This window comes from Mastigoproctus giganteus, chromosome 4 (assembly GCF_048544385.1).
Source record: "Mastigoproctus giganteus isolate SK-2022 chromosome 4, ASM4854438v1, whole genome shotgun sequence".
NCBI classification, from domain to species: Eukaryota; Metazoa; Arthropoda; class Arachnida; order Uropygi; family Thelyphonidae; genus Mastigoproctus; species Mastigoproctus giganteus.
In genome coordinates, this window is record NC_143578.1 from 110,898,519 (window position 1) to 110,914,384 (window position 15,866).

At 37.1% G+C, this 15,866-nt stretch overlaps 1 protein-coding gene across 1 annotated transcript in view; it reads left to right on the top strand.

The window, feature by feature from the left end:
- unc-13 (protein unc13 homolog) overlaps positions 1-15,866 on the top strand; it is a 1,321,962-nt gene that overhangs the window by 1,278,342 nt on the left and 27,754 nt on the right. Inside the window, exon 41 of the mRNA XM_090372343.1 lies at positions 11,345-11,504. Within this exon, the coding sequence (XP_090228469.1) occupies positions 11,345-11,504 (160 nt within the window). The remainder of the gene's footprint in view (positions 1-11,344; positions 11,505-15,866) is intronic.

Here is a 15,866-nt window from a genome sequence, read left to right on the forward strand (position 1 = left end):
TGACCGATCAGATTTACTCGGTAGGTACCCCCCCCCCCCAACAAAGGGATGTTTCACATCAAAAAATTGGCAAAAGTGCGAGCCTATTGTTAAAATATTTACAGCTCACCACTGGATAGACCTAACCGATCAGACTGAAGTGGCCTCAAATTGAAGATATTTCTTTCTAGGTGTGCATTTGACGCATATACTGGCTTACCTGCTCATGACAAAACATGGACTACATTTCTTTAGATCAGCTAGAGAAAAACTCTGCTACCAATTGCAAAATTTTCGCAACAGGTACAGCTAGTTAGTATTATTAGTGTCAAATAATGTCAGGAAGCAAGCTTACACAGCATCAGCCAAAAAAAAAAATCATCCCGACTAATAGTGTGTCAAGTTTTTCTTTGAATTTATTTCAACTATCCACTTCCATCACACCTGATAGAAACCTGTATCAATAATCAACTACCTGCTGGCTTAAGGGAAACTTCTGCACATCTATGTTGCAATCATCATTTCTCTATTTAAATTTATGCTCCTTTGTGTGTGTAGTCTGAGCAGGAGAAAAGATGCCATCAGAATTGAGCTTACTCAATCCATTCAAACTCTTAAACACCTCAGTTAGATCTAATCACAGTTGCTTAGACTCCAGATGCTGCAGTTTGCAGGTCTGAAGCCTTTCTTGGTAAAATTATATTTTGTCCACAAAACAGATAAATGAAAAGAACCTAAAAAAGGAACTGTATAGTTCCTTTTTAAGTAAACTGAAACTTAGCAAGTTCCCTTTTTTAAAGCAGAAGTAAAACCTGAAATAGTTCATATTTTGAGCACTGAACTAGAACTAATTCACTATTTGAGGAATTTTCCAAGCAATAAAATTTATGTCCCCATGTCTGTTGCCTGCAAAAGAGAAAGATGCCATTCACATAACCCTTTTAAAATACAACAGAAACGCAATTATCCAGATCTCTATTATCCGAATTTTCGGTTATCCGAATTGCACAAGACAAATAATATACTGCTTGTCCCTTTTGAACATCCCTGAGTTTAAATGTCTTACAAAAGAAAACCCAGTGCACTAGGAAAAGTTGTTAACTTTCATTGGGAAAGAAAACTCAAACTCAAATTTTTTTCCTTTATGTTTTTTATTGCTGCTCCAGTGTCATGCACTTAAAGTTTTTCTTTTCTTTTTTTATGTATTGTTGATAAGGTAGGTAAAGGTATGTTGCATTTCTTGCGATGTCCATTTTGCTTCCATATTGTCAGCTTCTTGTATAATTTTCAGTTTTGTTTCGAGGCTTAATTCTCTGCATTTACGTTTTGTCGGCATAACACTGCTAGGTAAAGTTCAACAGAAACAAACTTTCAAATAATTTTTAAAAGACGCAAATTCCAAAAAGACAGCTCAGTTATATAAAAACAGCATGAAATAGATCATAAGTCTAACAACGGGCTCTTTGAATTGGGCTTAACAATTGCATCTGACTCTAATGATGTTTTTCAGATTGTATTTATGTATGTTGTAGCTACCATAAACTAGTTTTGTTTACAGAAAAGTAAATTCTAACAAGTCAGTGCTGTATTCTAGGAAATAAGGAACCAAGTGATCCCAGTCAATAAAATGACAGCTGTGCAGAGCATTGTAATAAACATACAACATTCAAAATACATTAACGTTATTTCTCACAAAGTGAAAACAGACTTTGTAATTAACCAAATTTTGTAATAAACAAATAATTTTTCATAGAAAATGACTATCCTCTTTCAGGGGAATGATATATGCTTCATACAAACTGAGATTCTATTGTATACACTCGTCTGCTGAGCACAGCTTGCCAATGCACTTTTTCATTTTGTGAGCGAGTATTCTACATGTAATTTTTCAATTCCAAATTTTTTTGCATTAAAATTTCAATCTACATGTATTTTTTTTTAATTAAAAAATCAATTGTTTAATACCGATATGTCACCAGAAAGAAAACATTTTGCGCTAACATTAAAAGACAAAATGGCAATAATTGAGGCCTTGAAAAGGGGTGAATCAAAATGTTTTTTGGCTGAGAAATATGGAGTTAGCACATCAACACTCTCAGACATAACCCCAGGGGCTCACATCTAGTGAGTATGGGCTTGGCACATCCAGGGTACTGAGCTGGATATCATGGATATCATCATTCATCTCTTTTTTGGTGATTCCCTTCTACTTCTGACTTTTTCACTCTCTCTCTCTCTCTCTCTCTCTCAAGGTAACTCAGAAATTTTTTTTTTTTTTTGGCTGGTGCTGCAAAAGCCCCAGGCTTCCTTACACCATATGACTAATAATAATAATAACAAAAAAAAAATAGTGAAAGCATTATAAAATTCTGTAATCATCTGATGAATTAGGATGGCAGTTCAGCACATAAAGTTATGAGAAAAGCTCAAAATGAACAAGTTGAAGAGGCTGTCTATGTGTTTATTCAAAAGCAATCTTCTGGACAGCCAATATTATGCAATATTTCTTTTTAATACAAAATTAAAAAGATTTTAGGGCTAAAAGCCTCAGACTACAGAAAAATTCACTAATCAAACAAGTTAGTGCATATCATCATCTGGCGCATAATGGCCTATAGCTGCCGTTGTGCCGTAAAACATACAACAACAACATAACATCATCACAACAAACTAACATGATGATATGCACTAACTTGTTCGGTTGCAAAATTAAATGGAAACCCAAACTTCAGAGTTAGTTCCGGTTGGCTCAGAAAGTTTAAGGCATGACATGATATTAGAGAACTTGAAATTCATGGAGAAAAACTGTCTGCCAACATATCTTCAGTAAATGCTTTTATAGAAACATTAAAGTTGTTTGTAGAGGAAGAGAGATAAGATGAAGACTTCATTTATAATGCTGATGAGACTGGCTTAAACTGGAAAGAACTCCCCAGCAGATCATTAGTCTCACACCATGCGAGTACTGCACCAGGGTACAAAAAAAGCAAAGAATGTGTAACCATATTAGTTTATGCCAATTCAACTGGCAGACACAGATCGTTGTTGTTCCTTATCAGGAAGTCAAAAATCCTAGCTGCTTCAAAAATGTAAGAGGTCTACCAGTTATGTATGATCATCAGAAAAAAGCATTGATGAATAGTGAAATTTTCAAACAATGGTATAAAAAAAAATTTATTCCAGAAGTGAAAGAATATCAAAAATCGATTAGTAAAGAAGGAAAAATATTATTATTATTCACTAGTGCACTTTCATTAGAAGTTAGAAGTTATTTACATTGCATTAGAAGTTATTTACATGAAATAAAAGGAAACTTTAGCTGGCACCCTGATGTAATTTGAACACCAAAACAGAAAAACTGAAATCTTTAAATATCTTTGAGAATTACATCAGTATAAATTTTAGTATTCCTCCAGTATCATATTTGCTTCAGATGTGAATAAGTAATCATTTTTTAATTGTAAACATATAAGTGCTGTTAAAAAACTATGATACCATGTTAATTAAAAATTGCACATTCCTGTATTTAGTTTCCACAGAGTGCTGGAGTGCAAAATTTTTTTTTTTTTTTTCCGATAAAATGACTATTGTTTCTAAAGATATTTTTTGATCTTGTTATACAATATACAATTAGAATTAAGAATAAAAATTTAAAGTTTCCTATTTTATGCTATTTTTTGCCCTTTTTTTTAACCTAAAAATGCTGAATAGTGTATGAAATTCAACCATACCTTTTAGCATTAGCATTTAGCATTAGTAAAGAAAGCAAGCTTATGCAGCATCAGCCCAAAAAAAAAACCCTTCCACTTCACCCCTCCGTTTGTTCGAAATACCTGTCCAGCTGAGCCTTAAATTTATTTAGGCTATCAACTTCCACAACAAGGGATGGAAGTCTGTTCCACCAACCAACTACCCGCTGGCTAAAGGCAAATTTCCGCACATCTATCCTACATCTGTCTTTCCTCAATTTGAATTTATGCCCTCTTAGGTGATTATTCTGAGCAAGAGGCAGTATCCCATCAGCATTGTGCATGCTCAAACCACTCAAGACTTTATACACCTCAATCAGATCACCTGGCATGTGCCTAGTCTCCAGACACTGTAATTTGCAAAACTTAAGCCTTTATTCGTAAGCGCAACCCTTTGTTCCATTCACTAATCTTGTTGCCATTCTCTGTACTCGTTCCAACAGCTCTACATCCTTCTTAAAATGAGGCCTCCAAACCTGTATATAGTACACAAGGTGTGGCCTGACCATTGCCTTATACAAGGAGATAATCACCTCCTTATCCCTACTAGAAAAATTCCTGTATATCATTGACAAGACACCATGAGCTACTCTTTTAGACTGCCTGCACTGCTCACAAAACTCCATATCTGGCTGCACAATTACCCCCAGGTCCTTTTTGTTCTTTACCACTGTCAGTGTAGTAACACAGAGTTGATACGTTACTCTGGAGTTACTGCTTCCCATATGTAGTACTTTACGTTTGTCAATGTTAAACTTCATTTGCCACCTCTCAGCCCATCTGCTCAACTTTTTTAGATCCTGTTTTTGGATCTGAATTTTTCGATTTGAATTTTATACATCTGCCAGAGGGTTAATGAAGCTGACACTGGTGGAAATTGGCTAATTTATTGAACAATCTAAGAAAGTTTTAGTTTCAATTTCAGTAAAAAGAAAATGCACTGGTCCAAAGTGATTTTGTAATGAAGTGAAATTTTACTAACAACTTTTCCAGATTTCTGAAACCTAACCTAACAAAATGAATTTTGTATACAGTTAGACTAAGAAAATTAATGAAGTAATAAATTGTTATAAAATTTTTGTGTTGCTGACAGAGTTTTAGGCTACCATATTAGCATTAGCATTAGTAGAGGCATTTGATGCAAGAAAGCAAGCTTATGCAGCATCAGCCAAAAAAAAAAAAAAAAAAACACTTCCACTTCACCCCTCTGTTCGTTCGAAATACCTGTCCAGCTGAGCCTTAAACTTATTTAGGCTATCAACTTCCACGACAAGGGATGGAAGTCTGTTCCACCAACCAACCAACCACCCGCTGGCTAAAGGCATTTTCGCACATCTATCCTACATCTGTCTTTCCTCAATTTGAATTTATTCTGAGTGAGAGGAAGAATCCCATCAGCATTGAGCATGCTCAAACCATTCAAGGCTTTATACACCTCTATCAGATCACCTCGCTGGTGCCTAGTCTCCAGACACTGTAATTTGCAAAACTTAAGCCTTTCTTCGTAAGAGCACCCCTTTGTTCCATTCACTAATCTTGTTGCCCTTCTCTGTACTCGTTCCAGCAGCTCTACATCCTTCTTGAAATGAGGCCTCCAGACCTGTATACAGTACTCTAGGTGTGGCCTGACCATTGCCTTATACAAGGGAATAATCACCTTTTTATCCATGCTAGAAAAATTCCTATATATCATTGACAATACACCATGAGCTACTCTTGCAGCCCGTCTGCACTGCTCGGAGAACTTCATATCTGCCTGCACAACCACCCCTAGGTCCCTTTCATTCTCTACCACTGTCAGTGTAGTACCACAGAGTTGATACGTTGCTCTGGGGTTGCTGTTTCCCATATGTAGTACTTTACATTTGTCAATGTTAAACTTCATTTGCCACCTCTCAGCCCATTTGCTCAACATTTCCAGATCCTGTTGCAGCAGCATAGTGTTAGTAGTGTCCTTGACAACCCTGCCTACCTTTGTATTGTATGCAAACTTCGACATTAATCTTGATATACCATAATCCTTATCATTTATAAATACAGAAAACAATAATGGACCCTGAGGGACTCCACTAATAACATTAGTCCACGACGAGCAGAGTCTATTGATTACCACTCTCTGTCTTCACCCCTTTATCCACAGCAGCAATTTGCCTCCAATGTCACACTGCTCCAATTTGTGCAGCAGTCTTCCATGTGCAACAGTATCAAAAGCTTTTCTAAGATCCAAGTATATAATATCAAAGTTATTCCCTGCATCCAGTTCCTTTGTGACTGCATCATAGTATCCAATCAAATTGGTCAGGCAACACTTTCCCTTAACAAAACCATGCTGTGTCCGAGCTATAACTGAAGTCTTGTCTAAATGATCCTGCAGTGCTTCTTTAACTTGTGTCAGCCTTTGATCCTCCTTTGTGAATTGGGGTCACATTTGCACATCTCCAATCTGTGGGTACCCCCCCTGAGTCCAAGGAAGCTCTCATAATTATGGCTAAGGGTTTGCTTACTTCCTTTGCTCCCTCCTTTAATATAACTGGATAGATCCCATCCACCACGGGTGCCTTTCTCGTGTTTATCTTCAACAATTTCTCTTCCACTTTACTCTCAGTTATTACAAGATTCTCTAGCTTACTGCTAGAGTTGAATACACCTCTGGCATTCCCCTCGCTAAATAACTCCTCATGTGTGAATGTCGATGCAAAATATTCATTTAGTTTGTTAGCTACCTGATCAGGATCATCAACAGTTGACCCATCGATATCAAGTGGACCAATCTGATTCATCCCCTTCCTTCTAGAGTTTACATAAGTAAAGAACTCTTTGCTGTTTTTCTTTGCATCCCTTGCCAAAGATTTCTCGTAATCTGTCTTCGCCTGCCTAGCCTCCTTTGTAACTTGGTTACAGATCAAATTGTATCTGTCATGGGCTTCTGTGTCATGTGTTAATTTGTATGTATCCCATGCATGTTTCTTCTCTGCCATATGCCTCATTAGTTCGTCTGACATCCATTTAGGCCTAAACCTTGAACAATATTTCTTTGTTGGTATGTAAAGCCTAGTAGCTTCCAAGATAAGTTCTTTGAATGCTTCCCATTTTGCATTTGCTGTTGGTAACCTCATCAGTTGGTCCCACTGTATAGAATTTAAATACTGTCTCAGTCCATTGTAGTCGCCTTTACGAAAGCAATAACCCTTCCCTTTACCCCTAATGGTAGTTACCTCTTTGAGTAAATCCCACTTCAGCACACTGTGATCACTGCCACCTAGTGGTTCATTTATCTGCAGATTCTTAATGCATGAAGAATCACTACTGATAACCAAATCAAGAGTATTCCTCCCTCTAGTTGCCTCCCGAACATGCTGATGTAGAAAACAATCATCCAATAAATCCACAAAAGCCTTGCTATTGTGTGAGTGACCAGCCACCAAATTCTGGTCAATATCTGGGAAATTAAAATCTCCCATTATAAGACTCTCTGATTTACTGGCCCACTCTATTTCCCTGTACAGTTTCTTATTATACTCTTCAGAGTCATTAGGCCTATAGCACACTCCTACTCTCAATTTTGATCTCCCAATGCTTATGTCACACCAAACTGACTTGACACTGCACTGGCTTCACTTCCTTGGATTTTATGTATGTCTTAACTAATAGCATAACCCCTTCTCCCTTCCTATCCAGTCTATCCTTTCTGTACACGTTGTACTCCCCAAATTCCAGTTCTGCATTCCTTATATCTGTGTGACACCACGTCTCTGATATCCCACCAATATCTGCCTTTGATGTTTTGAGCAATACCTCAAATTCATCAAATTTATTTACTAAACTCCTAGCATTGGTGTACACGCAAGTATACATGCACCTATTTCTATTCTTAGCTACCCTAACACAACCCAAGTGTTTACTTGTAACGCAATGACTCCCAGCAGTCTCTGAAATATCCTGCATCTTGTTTTTCAGGCTTCTGCTCATTCCAATAGAAGCAGTGCAAGAATCTCTTTCACCTCTGCCAGTGGTTACTGTTAATCTATTCGTCTTTGTCTCCCCCCAAGCTAGCAGTTTTCCGACCCACCTAACACTGCCTCGATAGCATCAGCAAATATTCTTGCACCCTTTCTATTTAAGTGTATCCCATCCCTGTAGAAGCAATCTCTCCTGTTAACAAGTACAGTCCAGGCTGAAAAAAAATTCTACGCCTTGAGCCTTGCACAATCTTTCCAGAGCCGAATTGATCGACAAGGCTCTCATCATATACTCCCTCCTATAGTGTCTGGGCAGAATTGCAGACACTTTCAAATTCAACCCTATTTCACGGCTTTTTTTCAACAGTGGCCTGTACTTGTTAAGCAATTCTGCCGGTCTCCTACTCTTGATATCATTAGTGCAAACGTGTACAACTATATCACCTTTTGTGCCCTTAAAAGGTGATATCTGCTCTACAACGTCATCAACCTTTACCCCTGGCAGACATACCCTGGTCCTGTTCCACCTATCCTTTTTACAAAGCAACACATCAGGCTCACCTGACACTGCTGGGTAATTTTGACCAGTGACCCAAATGGACAACCTCCATACTAGAACAGATTTAACAGTTTTTAATAACCATTATCTGATTGTCTTTTATTCCTGTATATGGGGTGTCCCCCTTAGCTGATGAACAAAAATATCCAAGAATTATAGTAGATAAATGATGACAAACTTTGACAACATGATTTTTGATAGCTGTTGCATAGCAACACCCCTTGCACGTGAAAAAATCTGTTCACTAGTCACCAGGATTGTAGCAATATGTCTGCAATGGGAAAGGTGCCAATTCACATGAAATCAACATATTCTACTGCCTACTTTTTGCTAATTTTCCTATCTCACTCCAATATGGTGAAACTTTCAATTAGGATAAGGAAACTGACTTAAGTACAGTAATACCCCGAAGTTACGCGATAGGTGGGTCTGACGAAAATCGCGTAAGTCGAATTCGCGTAAGTCGGGGTACAACTTTGCATATAAATACATATAAATTTTGCTTAATTGGGACCAAGGACTAACAAAAACATTAGTTTAGAAGAAAAATATTAATAAAATTGCAGTTCTTTATACATATTAATACAAAATATGTATTAAAAAACAAATGACTTACGTTAAAAAGTTATTTCGATGTCGATGGCTTCATAAAATCTAACAAATTCGTCTGATGACACAGCGCATTCTTTTTTTCACGCAGAATTTCTTCGTAGCAAGCTAATAATTTTTTTATTCCTTGCTTTGTAGCTATAACGCGTTCTTCGTTGGAGTCTATGTTTTCTAAAATTTTTAAGCCCTTTACAATTGAGCCCTTTTCAATTTTCAACCTGTCAAGTTTGCAATTGTCATGTGCTTTTTGCTGTTGCTTCGTTTAGGCCTGTAGCACGTGCAATATCACATGGTCTTTCATTTCGCTCAAAGCGTTTCACAATTTTATATTTTTTCTCTATCGACAGAGGCGGACTGGCCATAAGCCTTACCGGGGAAACCCCGGTGGGCCAGTGTGATTTTGGCCATAAACCATAGTATGAGGCCACTATAAATTTTCCCGGGTAAGAATTTTTGATCCAGTCCGCCTCTGTTTATCGATAATTGCTTTTCTTTTTCTCTCTGAATCTGCAGTGTCTTCACCAGGACGCTTCCTTTTCACACCTTTTAATTAAGTATTTTACTCATTTTTAGGGAATAAAGCACAATTACAAAACGAGGAGGCACGCTTGATACGCATAAACAAAGCTGCGCGCATGTAGCAACTGAATAAACAACACCATAAAGGCAGAGATACACTATTAACACCTCACATTTCTAGGGGTTACTACCATAAAACAATAAAATTCCAGTTGCGTTTCTGCTAGTGAAATCTGTTATAAACTGGTAGTAAACTCGATCTAATTGCATTTGCGATTATACGGATAGCTGGAATTGTGTTGGTTTTTACGTTTTTATGGTGAAATGTGTTTCCCCTTCACTGATATAAAAAATATAAAAGCAGCAAAGTTGAATTTTGTTCATCTTTCGCTCTCATTCTCCGCCGTCGCACCGTATATCGATAACATATGAAAAACGACCTTGAAGATAGTGGGCAGCAGCGTTGCCAAACGAAAAAATCAAGAACCGCGTAACTCCGAGTTCGTGTAAGTCGGGGTAGCGTAAGTCGGGGTATTACTGTATTTAAACTAATACCTGTGTAAGATTTTCTGTTATTATTATTATTATTATTATTAGCCATATGGTGCAAGGAAGCCTGAGGCTTATGCTGCACCAGCCAAAAAAAAAAAAAATTCCTGGGTTACCCTGAGAGAGAAGTTAAAAGGAATCACCAAGAAAGAGAAGAATGATGATATCCAGCTCAGGACCCTGGGTGTGCCAAACCCATACTCACCAGATGTGAGCCCCCTGTTGCTGATGGACTGCCTACTCGACATCACTTATTAAGTATGCAGTTAATTTGGTAACATTCAGTGTCCTCCCAGGCCCCAAATCAAAGTTTGCAAATATTGTAATGGGGGGTTAGATTTGCATGCCAAAAATCATACATGATATACAGCAACATCTTTGCGAACATAGTTGCTGAAGATTACTGTGTATCATCTCACACATGCATTGCACGTGGCAAAGCCTGCTGACTAGTTAGGATTAGTAGCAAAGCACACACTACAGTTTGATCAGGAGCAGCTGTCATTAATATAAAGATTCAGCTACTTATATGAAATCCTGAGAAAGTTTTTTTTACTAACATCAAGTGTTCAGTAGTAGTAGATAGGAATATTTTCTACATGAAATAAGTGTGTGTGTCAACAATGATGAATGAAAGTGTATTTTGTTATCTAAGATATTTTCTACCTACCATGAAAGATATTTTCTGCCTACCATGATACAAAGAATATATAATAAGTAAAACATGTTTTTAGTGAGTAAATGAAATCATGTTATTCTGATTTTCTTTACTTTATTTGATAATTCATGGTTCGTTACACTATATAGTTTATTTCCTAAGAACCAGAAAAATCAGCAAATGCAAAATTTCCACGTTGTGTTTTGGGCCTTCATACCTGTACCATATATAGACATATTCCTCCTAATTATTTATAACCTCCTTATCAGATAATATTCAGATAAATCATTCATTATTTACTAACAGTAGCAACAATTTTTTTTTTTCCTGCTGTACTACTGATTTAATTTTCAAACAACATTTAGTTGATCCAGAAATAACTAGTCTACCTTTAGAATTTCTGACATTCACTAACCCCAGAATGATGCTAAAAGGTTGAAATTCTATTTAGAGCTGTGTTAAGAAAATTTATTAGTATAAATATAAGTTCCAGGTGAAAAAAAAAAAATTTGGTCATTATTAAGACATTTTAATGACAAAGTTCAGTACATAAACATGAATGCACATTTAGAAATATGGACATTTCTATTTAATCACATATTACTTACTCACATATTATTAGTGAAACTGTGATCACATATTACAGTTTCACTAATATTTATTCATATCAAATTTTCAAAGTTCAGTAAATTTTCAAGTAACATTAATATTTTTGATAATCAAGAATACATTATTTCAGTTCTTTTAATTTCTGAATTTGTAGTGGTGGCTGCTAATGATCTGAAGTGGCCTAGCACCAGTATGTTCCGCCCATTTGTGGAGGTTAACCTCATTGGTCCACATCTCAGTGATAAAAGAAGAAAGCATGCTACAAAATCAAAGAACAACAATTGGTCTCCAAAGTACAATGAAACCTTTCATTTGTAAGTAATATTCATAGATGAATATAAATAATTAATGATGGTGGTTTAGGTTCATTCTGGTTATATCAATAATTGTATCTCAACAATTTCCTTTACAATCCTCTTCATAGTAGTAAATAAACCTTAATCCTCTTACATCTGATGTGCCTTTATTCTAAATAATTGGAAGACTTGTTAATCATGAGTTCACTCTATGGCAACGATTAGAACAAAATTGGGCTTATTTGTTAATAGATTTAGATCTATTTGTCAATAGATTTTCAAAATGTGCAGTGATGATTCATGCATTCTTGAGGTTATCTGGTTATATGCAAATAAATATCACATCATATCACATCATTACTTTAGTATTAAGCAATAAATTCTTTAAAAAAAAAAAAGAAAGAAAAAAGCTGAATGAATGAATTAAATGTCTGTATAACAGGCTAACACTTTTGCTGATGACCTTTATGACCCAAATTAAAAGATTGAGTCCTTCTTGATTGGAAAGGGCAAAGGCATTTTTGGGCTTTCTTCTCACTGTGGCTAAATTAGTCAGCTGCTATTTTGAAGGTTGCATGACAAAAAAAGTTAGTTTTTCTTCCATTAGATCAAAAGAAAATGTTTCTTGAAGTCAAGTGGTTTTCCTTCCAAGTGAATTAAAAATCCCATGATGCAGTTAACTTATTTAGTTAACTGCATCACAGAAACATAACCAGATCCTGGATTATGTGAATTAAGTCATGAAATTATCTTATAATCTGTCATGATTAGAAGAAATTGTAAGTAATAGTTTAAATTTTAATTTTCTATTACATCTATTCTCAAAATACAATCTGTTGTCAAAACAGTATTTTTATTATATAATAAACCTGAATCATGTCTGCTATTCTGAAAAATTAACCAAATTGTAAACTTCCAGCACTCATCCCACTTGTTTTATCACATCAAGAAAATCTTGCCATCAAGTCTTTGAGTCAAAATAGGAATATTATAATACAGTATATTGGGGAATTTTAATTTCCCACACATTGACTGGAACTTGTGGGTTGGTCACTCAGACACTACAAGGCTTTTGTGGATTTATTGGATGATTGTTTTCTACATCAGCATGTTCGGGAGGCAACTAGAGGGAGTAATACTCTTGATCTGATTATCAGTAGTGATTCTTCACGCATTAAAAATCTGCAGATAAAGGAACCACTAGGTGGCAGTGATTGCAGTGTGCTGAAGTGGGATTTACTCAACGAGGTAACTACCATCAGGCGTAAAGGGAAGGGTTTTTCCTTTCTTAAAGGCGACTATGATGGTCTGAGATAGTTTTTAAATTCTATACGGTGGGACCAACTGATGATGTTACCAACAGCAAATTCAAAATGGGAAGCATTCAAAGAAATAATATTGTAAGATACAAGACTTTACATACCAACTAAGAAATATTGTTCAAGGTTTAGGCCTAAATGGATGTCAGATGAACTAATGAGACATGTGGCAGAGAAGAAAAATGCATGTGATACATATAAATTAACCAGTGACACGGACGCCTATGATAGATATAAGCTGGTCTGTAACCAAGTTAAAAAGGAGGTTAGGCAAGCAAAGGCAGATTATGAGAAATCTTTGGCAAAGGATGCAACGAAAAACAGCAAAGCGTTCTTTACTTATGTAAACTCTAGAAGGAAGGGGATGAATCAGATTGGTCCACTTGATATCTGTGGTTAACTGTTGATGATCCTGCTCAGGTAGTTAACAAACTAAATGAGTATTTTGAATCTACATTCACACATGAGGAGTTATTCAGGGAGGGGAATGCCAGAGGTGAATTAATCTCTGGTAGTGGGCAAGATGAGAGCAAAGTGAAGGCGAAACTGTTGAAGATAAACATAAGAAAGGCACCTAGGGTGGATGGAATCTATCCAGTTATATTAAAGGAGGCAGCAAAAAAGTAAGCAAACCCTTAGCCATAATTATGAGAGCTTCCTTGGACTCAGGGGAGGTACCCATGGACTGGAGATGTGCAAATGTGACCCCAATTCACAAAGGAGGATCAAAGGGCAACACAAGTAATTACAGACCTGTTAGTTTAACTTCTGTTCCAGGGAAATTAATGGAGGCACTGGTTAAAGAAGCACTGCAGGATCATCTAGACAAGACTTCAGTTATAGCTCAGACACAGCATGGGTTTGTTGAGGGGAGTCTTGTCTGACCAATTTGATTGTATACTATGATGTGGTCACAAAGGAACTGGATGCAAAGAATAATTTTGATATCATATATTTGGATCTTAGAAAGGTCTTTGATACTGTTGCACATGGAAGACTGCTGCACAAATTGGAGCAGTGTGGCATTGGAGGCAAATTGCTGCTATGGATAAAGGGATGGTTGAGCAGGAGAAGACAGAGTGGTAATCAATGTACACTGCTCTTCATGGACTAATGGGACTAGTGGAGTCCCCCAGGGTTCAATGTTGGGTCCATAGTTGTTTTCTGTATTAATTAATGATACTAGAAAAGTTGAGCAGATGGGCTGAGAGGTGGCAACTGAAGTTTAACATTGACAAATGTAAAGTACTGCATATGGGAAGCAGTAACCCCAGAGTTTTTTTTTTTTTTTAATCCCCCCAGAGTAACGTATTAACCGTGTGGTACTACACTGACAGTGGTAGAGAGTGAAAAGGACCCGGGGGTAATTGTGCAGGCAGATATGAAGTTTTCTGAGTAGTGCAGACGGTCTGCAAGAGTAGCTCATGCTGTCTTATCAATGATTTACGGGAATTTTTCTAGAAGGGATGAGGAGGTGATTATCCTCTTGTATAAGGCAATGGTCAGGCCACACCTTGAGTACTATACAGGTCTGGAGGCCTCATTTTGAAGAAGGATTTAGAGCTGCTGGAACCAGTGCAGAGAAGGGCAACAAGATTAGTGAATAGAACATAGGGTTGCTCTCACGAAGAAAGGCTTAAGTTTTGCAAATTACAGTGTCTGGCACCTAGGCACCTGGGTGCCTCCGTAGCCAGGTGGGAAGGAGCAGCAGTGCGTAGCACACGCTTCTTGATTAGACCGGGGTTCGAGCCCGTCACCACCAAATACGGAGGATGCGGAAAGGTCAGGGAATGACCACCGCATATTCCCGGAGCAATATGGCCTTAGTTGCTAATGCTCCTAAAAAACAAATAACAAACAAACAAACAAACTAGGCACCTGTGAGATTTTCTGATTGAGGTGTATAAAGTCTTGAATGGTTTGAGCATGCTCAATGCTGGTGGGATTCTTCCTCTTGCTCAGAATAATCACCTGAGAGGGTATAAATTCAAATTGAGGAAAGACAGTTGTAGGATAGATGTGCAGAAGTTTGCCTTTAGCCAGCAGGTGGTTGATTGCTGGAATAAACTTCTATCTGTCGTTGTAGAAGTTGATAGCTTAAATAGATTCAAGGCAGAGCTATACAAACATTTAGAGCAAGTGTATGGGTGAAATGAAAAGAGGGTTTTTTTTTTTTTTTTGCTGATGCTATATAAGCTTGCTTTTTTGCATCATGTGCCTTTACTGATGCTGTTTCCTGTAGTTTCTGGTGTTGATTACCTGGTTTTGGATGGCAAGCATGGATCCTTCATTCTTAGGGAAGAATACTCCACTCGTGAGCCATGTGTTCAAAGCCAATCTGGTCAGTGTGATCAGGAGAGTGTTCACAAGAGGTGTAGTTTCAGCAAGTACAAATAATTAGGAAGTAAGTCGGAAGTTTGCATTCAACAAGTGGGTGGTTGATTGTTGGAACTGGCTTCCATCTATTATTATCATGGAAGTGATTTGTTTGAATAAATTCAAGGAAGGACTAGACAACTTCTTGGAGGGCATGGATGAGTGAGGTGCATAGTGTTTTTTTTTTTTGGCTGATGCTATATAAGCTTGCCTTCTTGCATCATTTGCCACTACTGCTTCTACTTCTAGAAGGTCACAAAGACCTCACACGAATTTCAGCAAATTTGTGCTCTTCTACTCCAGACACAACTAAAACTCCCAGTACCTTTTATAAAAAAGTGCTTTCTTTGATTGAAAATTCCAAATCCATTAGTCATCACTCAAGTATGAAATGCTGTTAAGCCATTTTTAATTTATTTTTACTGTAAACGAGCAGGCTTTGCCCGCACTTCAGCTCACATATAGAAGGAGCTTCCTCATTTGCTGGGTTTTTCCGGTGTGCAGTACATTGTGAGCTAGTGGGCAATAGCAGTAGCTGAATTTTCTTGTCTATGGCAGTTTTATGGTCCACTTGGTTACATTGGGGATTGAAAGGAAATAAACTGTTGACAGCTGTATTAAAAATGACTACTTTCATTTGCACACAAAGAGAAAAAGGACTTTTCCTCACAATGATTTTTTAAAA